At 38.5% G+C, this 15523-nt stretch overlaps 1 protein-coding gene across 1 annotated transcript in view; it reads left to right on the top strand.

Moving 5' to 3' along the window:
* Positions 1 to 15283, top strand: part of GCSAML (germinal center associated signaling and motility like) — a 50814-nt gene extending 35531 nt beyond the window's left edge. The window contains exons 4-5 of the mRNA XM_025292844.2: positions 14065 to 14093; positions 14995 to 15283. Coding sequence (XP_025148629.1) covers positions 14065 to 14093; positions 14995 to 15228 — 263 coding nt within the window. The 3' untranslated portion in view covers positions 15229 to 15283. The remainder of the gene's footprint in view (positions 1 to 14064; positions 14094 to 14994) is intronic.
* Positions 15284 to 15523: the final 240 nt, after the last annotated feature.

The raw sequence follows: 15523 nt of genomic DNA, 5'->3' as shown, positions 1-15523 counted from the left end.
GAAATAGATATTTTTCTGGAACTCTCTTGCTTTTTCCATGATCCAGCGGATGTTGGCAATTTGATCTCTGGTTGGTTCCTCTGCCTTTTCTAAAACCAGCTTGAACATCTGGAAGTTCACGGTTCACGTATTGCTGAAGCCTGGCTTGGAGAATTTTGAGCATTACTTTACTAGCGTGTGAGATGACTGCAATTGTGCAGTAGTTTGAGCATTCTTTGGCATTGCCTTTCTTTGGGATTGGAATGAAAACAGACCTTTTCCAGTCCTGGGGCCACTGCTGAGTTTTCCAAATTTGCTGGCATATTGAGCACAGCACTTTCACAGCATCATCTTTCAGGATTTGAAATAGCTCAACTGGAATTCCATCACCTCCACTAGCTTTGTTCATAGTGATGCTTTCTAAGGCCCACTTGACTTCACATTCCAGGATGTCTGGCTCTAGGTGAGTGATCATACCATTGTGATTATCTGGGTCATGAAGATCTTTTTTGTACAGTTCTTCTGTGTATCTTGCCACTTCTTCTTAATATCTATTGCAAGTCTAGTTTCATGCTAATTCTGTTTGTTTTGTCTTGTAAAACTTGGAATGTTGTTAAGCCTGGGGCTTGGTTGGCCAGGTCCCCTTCAGGGGCTCAACAATTTCAAGACTCTTCCCCCATTTTATGTGAGGTACTGAAAGTCTTGCACTCACAGCATGCAGTCACTCTCAGTCACTCCCAGTCAGGGCAGTTTCCAGGCAGGTTAGAAGCAAAGTCAGACGCCTGCTCTGCTTTGTCTCTGAAGCCTAAGTAAGACTGTGTGTGTATGTGAGTGTGTGTGTGTTTTTTTGTGTGTGTGTGTGTGTGCGCACGTGCTCTTGTTTAATCTCTCAGTCGTGTCCGACTGTTGCAACGCCATAGACTGTAACCTGCCAGGCTCCTTTGTCCATGGGATTCTCCAGGCAAGAAAACTGGAGTGGGTTGCCATTTCCTTCTCCAGGGGATCTTCCTGACCCAGGAATGGAATCCAGTTCTCCTGCACTGGAGGCAGACTACTGACTGAGCTACAAGGGAAGTTTAATTTCCCTAACAGCATCAGGTGGCCAAAGTACTGAAGCTTCAGTATCAGTCCTTCCAATGAGTATTCAGGGTCTATTTTCTTTGGGATTGACTGGTTTGATCTCCTTGCTGTCCAAGGGACTCTCAAAATCTTCATAAGCAGTGCAGTTCAAAAGCATCAATTCTTTGGCACTCAGCCTTCAGTATGGTCTGGCTCTCACAACCGTAGCACTACTGGAAAAACCATATCTTTGACTATACAGACTTTTGTCAGCAAAGTGATGTCTCTGTTTTTTAGTACTCTATGTTTGTTATAGCTTTTCTTCCAGGGTGTAAGCATCTTTTAATTTCATGGCAGCAGTAATAGGAGACAATTACAACCTGAAGCAGTAATGCCTTTTTATACAGGCCTTTACTGAGATTAATTCCTAGGCAGCCACTCTAGTTAATAATTAGATGTGCCTCTCAACTCTGTGAATTGCAGTATTGAGTCCAGACTTTCTGGTAAGTGCGTCAGTATCTAGACATTCATTTGGTTCCATACCATATGTGTGCTTTCTTTCATAATCTAGGACTCACAGAATCAATTCAATAACAACAGAGTGTTGCTGAATTCACACTTTTGTTTGTTTTATTTGGGCAGGTTGTGAATACATATTAAGAGCATAAATAAAAAGGAAAATATTCTCTTTCTTTTTTAAAAATTTATTTATTTTAATTGGAGGCTAATTACTTTGCAATATTGTAGTGGTTTTCCCCATACATTGACATGATTCAGCCATGGGTTTATTTGTGTTCTCCATTCTGAACCCCTCTCTTAACTCCCTCCCCATCCCATCCCTCAGGATCATCACAGTGCACCAGCCCTGAGCACCCTGTCTCATGTATCGAACCTGGACTGGCGATCTGTTTCACATATGATAATATACATGTTTCAATGCTATTCTCTCAAATCATCCCACCCTCGCCTTCTCCCACAGAGTCCAGTAGACTGTTCTATACATTTGTGTCTCTTTTGCTGTCTCACATACAGGGTCATCGTTACCATCTTTCTAAATTCCATATATATGCGTTAATATACTGTATTGGTGTTTTTCTTTTTGACTTACTTCACTCTGTATAATAGGCTCCAGTTTCATCCACCTCATTAGAACTGATTCAAATGCATTCTTTTTAATGGCTGAGTAATATTTCATTGTGTATATGTACCACAGCTTTTTTATCCATTCATCTGCCGATGGACATCTAGGTTGCTTCATGTCCTGGCTATTATAAACAGTGCTGCAATGAACACTGGGGTACACGTGTCTCTTTCACTTCTGGTTTCCTTGGTGTGTATGCCCCACAGTGGGATTAGTGGGTCATATGACAGTTCTATTTCCAGTTTTTTAAGGAATCTCCACACTGTTCTCCATAGTGGCTGTACTAGTATGCATTCCCACCAACAGTGTAAGAGGGTTTCCTTAATTTCTCCACATGCTCTCCAGCATTTATTTGTAGACTTTTGGATCGCAGCCATTCTGACTGGTGTGAGATGGTACCTCATAGTGGTTTTGATTTGCATTTCTCTGATAATGAGTGATGTTGAGCATCTTTTCATATGTTTGTTAGCCATCTGTATGTCTTCTTTGGAGAGATATCTGTTTAGTTCTTCAGTCCATTTTTTGATTGCGTTGTTAATTTTGCTGGAATTGAGCTGCAGGAATTGCTTATATATTTTTGAGATTCTTTGTCAGTTGCTTTGTTTGCTATGATTTTCTCTCATTCTGAAAGCTGCTTTTTTCACCTTGCTTATAGTTTCCTTCGTTGTGCAAAAGCTTTTAAGTTTAATTAGGTCCCATTTGTTTATTTTTGCTTTTTTTTCCCATTACTCTGGGAGGTGGGAATAGAGGATCCTACTGTGATTTATGTCAGAGTGTTTTGCCCAAATTTTCCCCTAGAAGTTTTATAATTTCTGGTCTTATATTTAGATCTTTAATCCATTTTGAGTTTATTTTTGTGTATGGTGTTAGAAAGTGTTCTAGTTTCATTCCTTTACAAGTGGTTGACCATTTTTCCCAACTCCACTTGTTAAAGAGATAGTCTTTCTCCATTATATATTCTTGCCTCCTTTGTCAAAGATAAGGTCTCCATAGGTGTGTGAATTTATCTCTGGGCTTTCTATTTTGTTCCATTGATCTATATTTCTGTATTTTTGCCAGTACCATACTGTCTTAATGACTGTAGCTTTGTAGTGTAGCCTGAAGTCAGGCAGGTTGATTCCTCCAGTTCCATTCTTCTTTCTCAAGATTGCTTTGGCTATTTGAGTTTTTTTTTGTATTTCCATACAAATTGTGAAATTATTTGTTCTAGTTCTCTGTAAAATACCGTTGGTAGCTTGATAGCGATTGTGTTTAATCTATAGATTACTTTTGATAGTATACTCAATTTCACTATATTGATTCTTCCAATCCATGAACATGGTATATTTCTCCATCTATTTGTGTCATCTTTGATTTCTTTCATCAGTGTTTTATAGTTTTTTATATATAGGTCTTTTGTTTCTTTACATAGATTTATTCCTAAGTATTTTATTCTTTTTGTTGCAATGGTGAATGGAATTTTTTCCTTAATTTCTCTTTTTGTTTTCTCATTGTTAGTGTATAGGAATGCAAGGGATTTCTGTGTGTTGATTTTATATACTGCAGCTTTCTTATATTCATTGATTAGCTCTAGTAATTTTCTAGTAATCTTTAGGGTTTTCTATGTAGAGGATCATGTCATCTGCAAACAGTGAGAGTTTTACTTCTTCTTTTCCAATCGGGATTCCTTTTATTTCTTTTTCTTCTCTGATTGCTGTGGCTAAAACTTCCAAAACTATGTTGAATAGTAGTGGTGGGAGTGGGCACCCTTGTCTTCTTCCTGACTTTAGGGGAAACGTTTCAATTTTTCACCATTGAGGATAATGTTTGCTGTGGGTTTATCATGTATAGCTTTTATTATGTTGAGCTATGTTCCTTCTATGCCTGCTTTCTGGAGGGTTTTTATCATAAATGGGTGTTGAGTTTTGTCAAAGGCTTTCTCTGCATCTATTGAGATAATCATATGGTTTTTACCTTTCAATTTGCTAATGTGGTGTATTACATTGATTGATTTGTGGGTATTAAAGAATCCTTGCATCCCTGGGATAAAGCCCACTTGGTCATGATGGATGATCTTTTTAATATGTTGTTGGATTCTGTTTGCTAGGATTTTGTTAAGGAGTTTTGCATCTATGTTCATCAGTGATATTGGCCTGTGGTTTTCTTTTTTTGTGGGATCTTTGTCAGGTTTTGGTATTAGGGGGATGGTGGCCTCATAGAATGAGTTTGGACATTTACCTTCCTCTGCAATTTTCTGGAAAACTTTGAGTAGGATAGGTGTTAGCTCTTCTCTAAATTTTTGGTAGAATTCAGCTGTGAAGCCGTCTGGTCCTGGGCTTTTGTTTGCTGGAAGATTTCTGACTACAGTTTTGATTTCCATGCTTGTGATGGGTCTGTTAAGATTTTCTATTTCTTCCTGGTTCAGTTTTGGAAAGTTATACTTTTCTAGGAATTTGTCCATTTTTTCTGAGTTGTCCATTTTATTGGCATATACTTGCTGATAGTAGTCTCTTATGATCCTTTGTATTTCTGTGTTATCTGTTGTGATCTCTCCATTTTTCATTTCTAATTTTGTTGATTTGATTCTTCTCCCTTTGTTTCTTGATGAGTCTTGCTAATGGTTTGTCTATTTTATTTATCTTCTCAAAAAACCAGCTTTTAGCTTTGTTGATTTTTGCTATGGTCTCTTTTGTTTCTTTTGCATTTATTTCTGCCCTAATTTTAAAAATTTCTTTCCTTTTACTAACCTGGGGTTCTTCATTTCTTCCTTTTCTAGTTGATTTAGGTGTAGAGTTAGGTTATTTATTTGACTTTTTTCTTATTTCTTGAGGTAAGCCTGTATTGCTAAGAACCTTCCCCTTAGCACTGTTTTACAGTGTCCCATAGGTTTTGTGTTGTTGTGTTCTCATTTTCATTCATTTCTATGCATATTTTGATTTCTTTTTTTAAAATTTATTCTGTGATTTGTTGGTTATTCAGAAGCGTGTTGTTTAGCCTCCATATGATGGAATTTTTAATAGTTTTTTTCTTGTAGTTGACATCTAATCTTACTGCATTGTGGTCAGAAAAGATGCTTAGAATGATTTCAATTTTTTTGAATTTACCAAGGCTAGATTTATGGCCCAGGATGTGATCTATCCTGGAGAAGGTTTCATGTGCACTTGAGAAAAAGGTGAAATTCATTGTTTTGGGGTGAAATGTCTTATAGATATCAATTAGGTCTAATTGGTCCATTGTATCATTTAAAGTTTGTGTTACCTTGCTAATTTTCTGTTTAGTTAATTTATCCATAGGTGTGAGTGTGGTATTAAAGTCTCCCACTATTACTGTATTATTGTTAATTTCCCCTTTCACACATGTTAGCATTTGCCTTACATATTGTGGTGCACCTATGTTGGGTGCATATATATTTATAATTGTTATATCTTCTTCTTGGAATGATCCTTTGATCATTATGCAGTGTCTTTCTTTGTCTCTTTTTACGGCCTTTATTTCAAAGTCTATTTTATCTGATGAGTATTGCTACTCCTGCTTTCTTTTGGTCTCCATTTGCATGAAATATCTTTTTCCAGTCTTTCACTTTCAGTCTGTGTGTCCTTTGTTTTGAGGTGGGTCTCTTGTAGACAGAATATATAGGGGTCTTGTTTTTGTATCCATTCAGCCAGTCTTTGTCTTTTGGTTGGGGCAGTCAACCCATTTACATTTTTTAAATTATTGATAAATATGATCCCATTGCCATTTACTTTGTTGTTTTGGGTCCGAGTTTATACACCTTTTCTGTGTTTCCTGTCTAGAGAAGATCCTTTAGCATTTGTTGAACAGCTGGTTTCAGTTCAGTTCAGTTCAGTCGCTCAGTCGTGTCTGACTCTTTGAGACCCCACGCAGCATGCCAGGCTTCCCTGTCCACCACCAATTCCCGGAGTTCACTCAGACTCAGGTCCACTGAGTCAGTGATGCCATCCAGCCATCTCATCCTCTGTTGTCCCCTTCTCCTCCTACCCTCAATCCCTCCCAGCATCAGAGTCTTTTCCAATGAGTCAACTCTTCGCATAAGGTGGCCAAAGTACTGCAGTTTCAGCTTTAGTATCATTCCTTCCAAAGAAATCCCAGGGCTGATCTCCTTCAGAATGGACTGGTTGGATTTCCTTGCAGTCCAAGGGACTCTCAAGAGTCTTCTCCAACACCACAGTTCAAAAGCATCAATTCTTCAGTGCTCTGCTTTCTTCACAGTCCAACTCTCACATCCATACATGACCACTGGAAAAACCATAGCCTTGACTAGACGGACCTTTGTTGGCAACGTAATGTCTCTGCTTTTGAATATGGTATCTAGGTTGGTCATAACTTTCCTTCCAAGGAGTAAGCATCTTTTAATTTCATGGCTGCAGTCACCATCTGCAGTGATTTTGAAGCCCCCCAAAATAAAGTCTGACACTGTTTCCACTGTTTCCTCATCTATTTCCCATGAAGTGATGGGACCAGATGCCATGGTCTTTGTTTTCTGAATGTTGAGTTTTAAGCCAACTTTTTCACTCTCCTCTTTCACTTTCATCAAGAGACTTTTTAGTTCCTCTTCACTTTCTGCCATAAAGGTGGTGTCATCTGCATATCTGAGGTTATTGATATTTCTCTCAGCAATCTTGATTCCAGCTTGTGCTTTTTCCAGCCCAGCATTTCTCAGCATGTATTTTGCATAGAAGTTAAATAAGCAGGGAGACAATATACAGCCTTGACATACTCCATTTTCTATTTAGAACCAGTCTGTAGTTCCATGTCCAGTTCTAACTGTTGCTTCCTGACCTGAATATAGGTTTCTCAAGAGGCAGGCCAGGTGGTCTGGTATTCCCATCTCTTGAAGAATTTTCCACAGTTTATTGTGATCTACACAGTCAAAGGCTTTGGCTTAGTCAGTAAAGCAAAAATAGATGTTTTTCTGGAACTCTCTTGCTTTTTCCATGATCCAGTGGATATTGGCAATTTGATCTCTGGTTCCTCTGCCTTTTCTAAAACCAGCTTGAACATCTGGAAGTTCACAGTTCACGTACTGTTGAAGCCTGGCTTGGAGAACTTTGAGCATTACTTTACGAGCGTGTGAGATGAGTGCAATTGTGTGGTAGTTTGAGCATTCTTTGGCATTGCCTTTCTTTGGGATTGGAATGAAAACTGACTTTTTCCAGTCCTGGGGCCACTGATGAGTTTTCCAAATTTGCTAGCATATTGAGTGTAGCACTTTCACAGCATCATCTTTCAGGATTTGAAATAGCTCAACTGGAATTCCATCACCTCCACTAGCTTTGTTCGTAGTGATGCTTTCTAAGACCCACTTGACTTCACATTCTAGGATGTCTGGCTCTAGGTGAGTGATCACAGCATCGTGATTATCTGGGTTGTGAAGATCTTTTTTTGTACAGTTCTTCTGTGTATCCCTGGCCATCTTTTCTTAAAATCTACTGCTTCTGTTAGGTTCATACTATTTCTGTCCTCCAAGTCTATGCCCCAACCAGTAACACTGAAGAAGCTGAAGTTGAATGGTTCTAAGAAGACCTACAAGACTTTTTAGTACTAACACCCAAAAAAGATGTCCTTTTCTTCATAGGGGACTGGAATGCAAAAGTAGGAAGTCAAGAAACACCTGATAACAGGCAAATTTGGACTTGGAATATGGAATGAAGCAGGGCAAAGACTAATAGAGTTTTGCCAAGAAAATGCACTGGTCATAGCAAACACCCTCTTCCAACAACACAAGAGAAGACTCTACACATGGACATCACCAGATGGTCAACACCAAAATCAGATTGATTATATTCTTTGCAGCCAAAGATGGGGAAGCTCTGTACAGTCAACAAAAACAAGACCGGGAGCTGACTGTGGCTCACATCATGAACTCCTTATTGCCAAATTCAGACTTAAATTGAAGAAAGTAGCGAAAAACACTAGACCATTGAGGTATGACCTAAATCAAATCCCTTATGATTATACAGTGGAAGTGAGAAATAGATTTAAGGGACTTGATCTGATAGATAGAGTGCCTGATGAACTATTGACGGGGGTTTGTGATATTGTACAGGAGACAGGGATCGGGACGATACCCACGGAAAATGAAATGCAAGAAAGCAAAATGGCTGCCTGAGGAGGCCTTACAAATAGCTGTGAAAAGAAGAGAAGCGAAAAGCAAAGGAGAAAAGGAAAGATATAAGCATCTGAATGCAGAGTTCCAAAGAATAGAAAGAAGAGATACAAAAGCCTTCTTCAGCGACCAATGCAAAGAAATAGAGGAAAACAACAGAATGGGAAAGACTAGAGATCTCTTCAAGAAAATTAGAGATACCAAGGGAACATTTCATGCAACGATGGGCTCGATAAAGGACAGAAATGATATGGACCTAACAGAGCTGATTTGGTAGTGCTGAATTCTCTCAGCTTTTGCTTGTCTGTAAAGCTTTTGATTTCTCCTTCATATCTGAATGAGATCCTTGCTGGGTATAGTAAACTGGGTTGTAAGTTTTTCTCTTTCATCACTTTAAGTTGTCCTACCATTTCCTTCTGGCTTGAAGAGTTTCTGTTGAAAGATCAGCTGGTATCCTTATGGGAATCCCCTTGTGTGTTATTTGTTGTTTTTCCCTTGCTGCTTTTAATATTTGTTCTTTGTGTTTGATCTTTTTAAATTTGATTAATATGTGTTTTGGGGTGTTTCACCTTGGGTTTATCCTGTTTGGGACTCTCTGGGTTTCTTGGTTTGGGGTGACTATTTCCTTCCCCATTTTAGGGGAATTTTCAACTGCTATCCCCTTAAGTATTTTCTCATGGCCTTTCTTTTTGTCTTCGTCTTCTGGGACTCCTATGATTAGAATGTTGGGGCGTTTGACATTGTCCCAGAGGTCTCTGAGGTTGTCTCATTTCTTTTAATTCTTTTTTCTTTTTTCCTCTCTGCTTCATTTATTTCTACCATTCTATCTTCAACCTCACTTACCCTAATTTCTGCCTCCGTTATTCTACTGTTGGTTCCCTCCAGAGTGTTTTTTATTTCATTTATTGCATTATTCATTATTGATTGACTCTTTTTCATTTCTTCTAGGTCCTTGTTAAACATTTTTTTACATCTTCTCAATCCTTGTCTCCAGGCTATTTATCTGTAACTCCATTTTATTTTTAAGATTTTGGATCATTTTTAGTATCATTATTCTGAATTCTTTTTCAGGTAGACTCCCTATCTCCTCCTCTTTTGTTTGGTTTGGTGGGCATTTATCATGTTCCTTTATCTGCTGAGTATTTTTCTGCCTTTTAATCTTGTTTAGATTGCTGTGTTTGGGGTGGCCTTTCTGTATTTTGGCAGTTTGTGGTTCCTCTTTATTATAGAGGTTCCTCCCTGTGGGTTGGGTTGGATGAGTGGCTTGTTAAGGTTTCCTGGTTAGGGAAGCTTGTGTCAATGTTCTGGTAGGTGGAGCTGGATTTATACTCTCTGGAGTGCAATGAAGTGTTCAGTAATGAGTTTTGAGATGTCAGTGGGTTTGGTGTGACTTTGGGCAGCCTGTATATTAAAGCTCAGGGCTATGTTCCTGTGTTGCTGGAGAATTTGTGTGGTATGTCTTGCTCTGGAACTTGTTGGCTCATGGGTGGAGCTTGGTTTCAGTGTGGCTATGGAGGCTTTTGGATCACCTCTTATTTATTAATGTTCCCTTGAGTCAGGGGTTCTCTATTGTTCTCAGGTTTTGGACTTAAGCCTCCTGCCTCTGGTTTTCACTCTTATTCTTACAGTAGCCTTAGGACTTCTCCATCCATACGGCACAAATGATAAAACATCTAGGTTAATGGAGAAAAGATTCTCCACAATGAGGGACACCCAGAAACGTTAGCTGAGTTACATGGAGAAGAGAAGAGGGAGGAGGGAGATAAAGGTGACCATGAGGAGAAGAGGGGGAATCAAAAGGGGAGAGAGCAATCTAGCCAGTAATGAAATCCCTATGTGCTCTCCACAGCCTGAAACACCCAGAGAGGTTCATGGAGTTACAAACAGAAGACAAGAGGGAGGAAAGAGATACAGGTGACCCTGAGGAGAAGAGGGGGGTCAAAAGCAGAGAGACAGATCTAACCAGTAATCAGATCCCTAAGTGTTCTCCGCAGCCCAGAATACCCAAAGAGATTCATAGAGTTGGGTAGAGAAGTGAAGGGGGAGGGAGGAGATAGAGGTGACCTAGGGGAGAAAAAGGAGAGTCAAAAAGGGGAGAGGGCAATCAAGCCAGTAATCACACTCCCAAGTAAAAATGGGTACTAAAGATTGGATTCTTAAAGGTACAAAAATAACAAATACCAAAAAGCAAAGATTAAAAATCTAGAGTAGAGGTTAAACTCTCAAAAATACAATATTAAAAAAGCAAAACAAAATCACAAAATTATTAAAAAATATATGAAGTTTGCTTTAAAAATAGGTTTTTTTGTTTTTGCAATAGTAGATTATAAAAATGAAAATTAAAGGAGTAAGAGGACTTAAAAATAAAAAGAAAATAAAAAAAATTTTTTTAAATAGTAAAATTGTAAGTAGGAATTTCTCTGGAGCTGTTGAGGGCAGTGTGGGGTCAGTTCAGTTTCAGATAGTTCCTTGTTCCAGCTTATACTTCTCAAGATCTATAGGCCCCTTCCAATGTAATTGGTGCTAACTACAGGGTTTTAATCTGTTGCACCTCTCACTTCCAAAGTCATTCCCTCTGTTTATTTTGGTTCCCCCTGTTTATTTTGGCTTCTTCTGTTTGCAAGTCTCTTCAGTGTCTAATTTCCACCCTGACACAAGGGGGCGAAGGTGGTCACTTATTTAGGCTCGTTTGTTCAGTCGTGGTGTGGGGAGAGAGTAACACTGCAAATGAATATCACTGGCGTGCGTGGGGAGTGCTTGCAGTGTTTTGGCCACACTGGGTTTGCCCCCGTGCACGGAGTGTGTGCTTTCACAGTCTACACTGCTCAGGCTCCAGGTTGTTCTGCAAGGGAACTGTCTAAAGCAGGCCCTGGGTTGCATGCACTTCCCAGGTCTAAGCTGCTCAGGTTCAGTTTCTCGGGTACTCCACGAACGTGCAGACTTGGTTGGGCCTGTGATTTGTGCCCTTCCCAGGTCTGAGCAGCTCAAACGACCAGGTGCTTGGCGAGCACACACTCCCCAGGTGCGGTGCGTCTTATCACCTCCCCCGTCCCAGCCACTCAGTTTCCTGGGTGTGCAGTGGGAGTGCCATCTCAGGTGTGCCCTGTGTCTCTTCTGGGGAGCTGATCTCTGGCTGCAATCCTCCTGGTGGATGTCAACCATCCAGGATCCCAGGAAAACTTGGTTAGCAACTGGGAGCATGCTTGCAGTTTGATAGAGGATGCCATCTCTGGGGCCAAGATTGCCCCTTTCTGGCTCTGGCTGTTGCCCGCCTGCTTCTCTGCCTCCAGCAGGGGATAGGCTGGTCCACTGCTGGCTAGTTCTCCTCTGGTATTCAGTCAGTCCTTTGTTCTGTGAGCAGGCCGGCAGTGCCTAAGGTGGGAAAGTTCTCTCTCTCTCTCTCTCTCTCTCTCCCCCTCTCTGGCTATCCCTCAGTTTGAGTTGGTATCTCTCATTAGCTCCCTCATATTGCCCTCAGGGCATTCAAGCCTGGTCTTTACCCTAAACAATGCAGCATGTGCCTCCCTGTTCAGCCCCCACATGCTGGTGGTGAACGCAAGCATCTGGGCTACTTTTCCGCTGGGAGTTGCCATTAGGCACGTAATCTGTGCGTTTTATTTATTTATTTTTCCACCTGGTTATGTTGCCCTCTGAGATTCCAAGATTCCCCACAGACCCGCTGGTGAGAGGGTTTCCTGGTGTTTGGAACTTCTCTTTTACGACTCCCTCCCAGGACTGGTGTCCATCCCTAACTCTTTTGTCTCTCTTTTTATCTTTTATATTTTGTCCTACCTCCTTTCGAAGACAATGAGCTGCCTTTCTGGGTGTCTGGTGTCCTCTGCCAGTGTTCAGAAGTTGTTTTGTGGAATTTGCTCAGCGTTCAAATGTTCTTTTGATGAATTTGTGGGGGAGAAAGTGGTCTCCTCGTCTTATCTATCTTTCTTTTATAATCTACTTTATGTCAAGGGTATGCTTGGATCTGATTTTTATCTTCAGTATGAATAAGAATGTATGAAACTGGAGCCTATTCTACAGAGTGAAGTAAGCCAGAAAGAAAAACACCAATATAGTATACTAACGCATATATATGGAATTTAGAAAGATGGTAACAATAACCCTGTGTACGAGACAGCAAAAGAGACACTGAGGTATAGAACAGTCTTATGGACTCTGTTGCAGAGGGAGAGGGTGGGAAGATTTGGGAGAATGGCATTGAAACATGTAAAATATCATGTATGAAACGAGTTGCCAGTCCAGGTTCGATGCACGATACTGGATGCTTGGGGCTGGTGCACTGGGACGACCCAGAGGGATGGAATGGGGAGGGAGGAGGGAGGAGGGTTCAGGATGGGGAACACATGTATACCTGTGGTGGATTCATTTTGATATTTGGCAAAACTAATACAATTATGTAAAGTTTAAAAAAAAAAAAAGAATGTATTCTTGGTAAGAGATACTGGCTAGTCTTCCTTTGCAAGATAAATTTCAGGGTTTTCAAAAGGAAAGAGGAGTCCCACTCTCTAAGACCAGCGGGAACACCTCATGTGACACAATGATCTTTCTTGGAGTTTGGAATTCAGGTTAATTGCAGTCATCAGAAATTTTCTCAGATATTTCCATTCTGGTTCTAAGCCTCATATGTATTTTTTTCAATGTTCTGACTTCAAGTAAGAAGTCTACTCTGGATATGAATTTAGCTGAACTTTAGCACAATGATGGCAGGTTTCACATCTTTAACCTTAGAATAAATATGCTTGTTCTTAAATATGTTAACATTTTCAGCACCAAAAGCTGTAACCACTTCACCCACTGGTGTATGATGTTTTTCATGTCTTTCATACTTGTGCTTGGTTCTCCAAACTGTCACTAATGCTACAACTGAATTGTGCTCAAGCTACATAATTCCCTCAGTTTCTGATTATAAAACAATACTAATTTTAAAACATATTTGGTTAATTGATTTGTTACATACTGTGATATTTATAAAGATATATTATTATATGGATAAATATAATATTCATATTTGAAATCAGTGCATTGAATGTGACTTTTCTGTGAAGAACAATGAGGTGTTAAAAGTTACTAGCATACTGTTGTTATATAGAATCTGTTTATTTAACATATTCTATGATTTTGCTCACAATCACTTTCAAGCCTATTAGGTTGTAGATTTAAGAATCATTCAATGTTCCTTTTACAAATTGAGACTTAACTCTATTTAGTAGTCTAAATATAGTAACCTATAGTTCTAACATATTTATTAAAAATATTAGCAGTGAATCTTAGATTAACACATGTATAATTCAGTATTTATAGCTGTAATCAAATTGAATCTGTATTTAATTTGATATAGTTACTTTTGTTATGTCAGTACCTATCTCTATAATGACTATTCATCTTAAGAGTTGTATGATTTTCCTATGATAACTTTATAACATTTATATCTTAATTTTATAGCAATAGTTATTTTTTATTTATACTTGCCATTCTGTATTGTCATAGCATATTTATGGACAAAATTTTATTATCCAGCTTCAAAATTTACTTTTAGTCACCAACTTTGGTATGTATCATTTACACAGAAAGATAGTATTGTTGTTGCCCCAAAAGATGTGTCCTTCCTTAAGAACCTTAATAATAACATGGGATCATGACATGTTTAGACAGTGGACCTCTTCGAAGTTTCATCATTTATTTCTACCCTTTCATTATCTCCTTACCCTCAATTTGTGATGTCCCAAAACTCTTAGATTGCTTTCTTTTTATTTTTACCCTCCAGGTAAAGGTGTTCCATCCACTTCTAATCAGGTAATACAATCATTGTTACATTTGTGTGATAAATGCAAAATACAGACAACTTCATATAAACCTACTTGTAGATCTTCCTTAACATGCAATTTCTGAATGGATTTATCAAAGACTTTCATAGTTTAAATATTATTCCTGGAAATTATAATGCAAAAATAGAAAGAAATAAAAAAATAAAAATATTTTAACAAATTTAGGTAATTAGTAAGTTTGTATTGTTTTCTCAAGTCTATCAAAGTCTAATATTTTAATTTTCAAAGCTACTATAACAAAAGTAAATCAAATTCACAACTACAATCTGACCACCATAAAACATATATTATTTTTTAGCTTTCCACATTCCCTTTTTAATCTTTATGTCCAGGACTTAGCTTTTATATTTATAAATATGGTAGATATCAATCAACAGATGAAAAAACACTTATTCTTTTTAATATTATTCACAAACATTTTGTTGATTTAATTAGTAGTATTTTAATTTTTCTTTCATGGTCCATACAATTGAAAATGTATTTAGATTCTCAATTACATTAATCAAATTTTATCCTATGAAGAATTGTTATGCAATTTGATTAATTACTTATAGATCTGTGATTCTGATTGTTGCATATATTATACCTCAGTATATGTGACATAAAGTACACAACTACTCTTCTCTAGATGTTCAGGGAGATAACAGTGTCTTGTTATTCTCTTTTATTATTTGTAGTGAAAGGAACACGGAATTAGTGGCAGTTTGAAGCAAAGGATATGTTGTTAAAATGAAGTCTTTAAGACATCAGGGCTTGGAGAAAGGGCCTTGAATACCTGAGGTGCAAGATCATCATTAGACAAGAAAAAAGGAGTTCAAATCTGATGATTGATTCTAGATCCTTGATTTCTTTTTTCTTTGTACTTGCAGGGAAATAAGAATGTCAGTGGTTGTGAAGAAGTATGTTACACTGTCATTAATCATAGGCCCTATCGGAGACCCTCCCTGAACTCCAATGATGATGGTTATGAGAACATCGCAAAGAGAGTGAGACCATTAAGAGAAAGGCCAGAAACAGAATATGCCCTTCTCAGGAGACCTTGCAGTATTAGGTCTTCTTCCTGTGCAGCTGAGAATGATTACGAAATTGTGCTTCCTCACTAGAATACTCCTGCCTCATCATCTTCCAGTAATAAAGATGACCAAATGGTGACCTCCAGGGGAGTCTTTCTATTTCAGAAGTACATGCAATTTTTATTTCTGGCCAGACTTTATAAATGATATTCTTTCACTGTACCACATTAAGAAACTGAAACATCTTGTCAATGTGGTTTGGGTAAAGCCACATAAATTGATATAATGATATAGAGTATTTGACCTCTTTTTGTTTGTAAAGTTTGAGGATGTGGAAATTGTAGGGGGGATCCTCCATAGAACAATAAACATCTATACATATGTG

This window comes from Bubalus bubalis, chromosome 9 (genome assembly GCF_019923935.1).
Source record: "Bubalus bubalis isolate 160015118507 breed Murrah chromosome 9, NDDB_SH_1, whole genome shotgun sequence".
Lineage (NCBI taxonomy): Eukaryota > Metazoa > Chordata > Mammalia > Artiodactyla > Bovidae > Bubalus > Bubalus bubalis.
The sequence above is the reverse complement of the archived record's forward strand: the minus strand, read 5'-3'. Positions and strand labels throughout refer to the sequence as shown.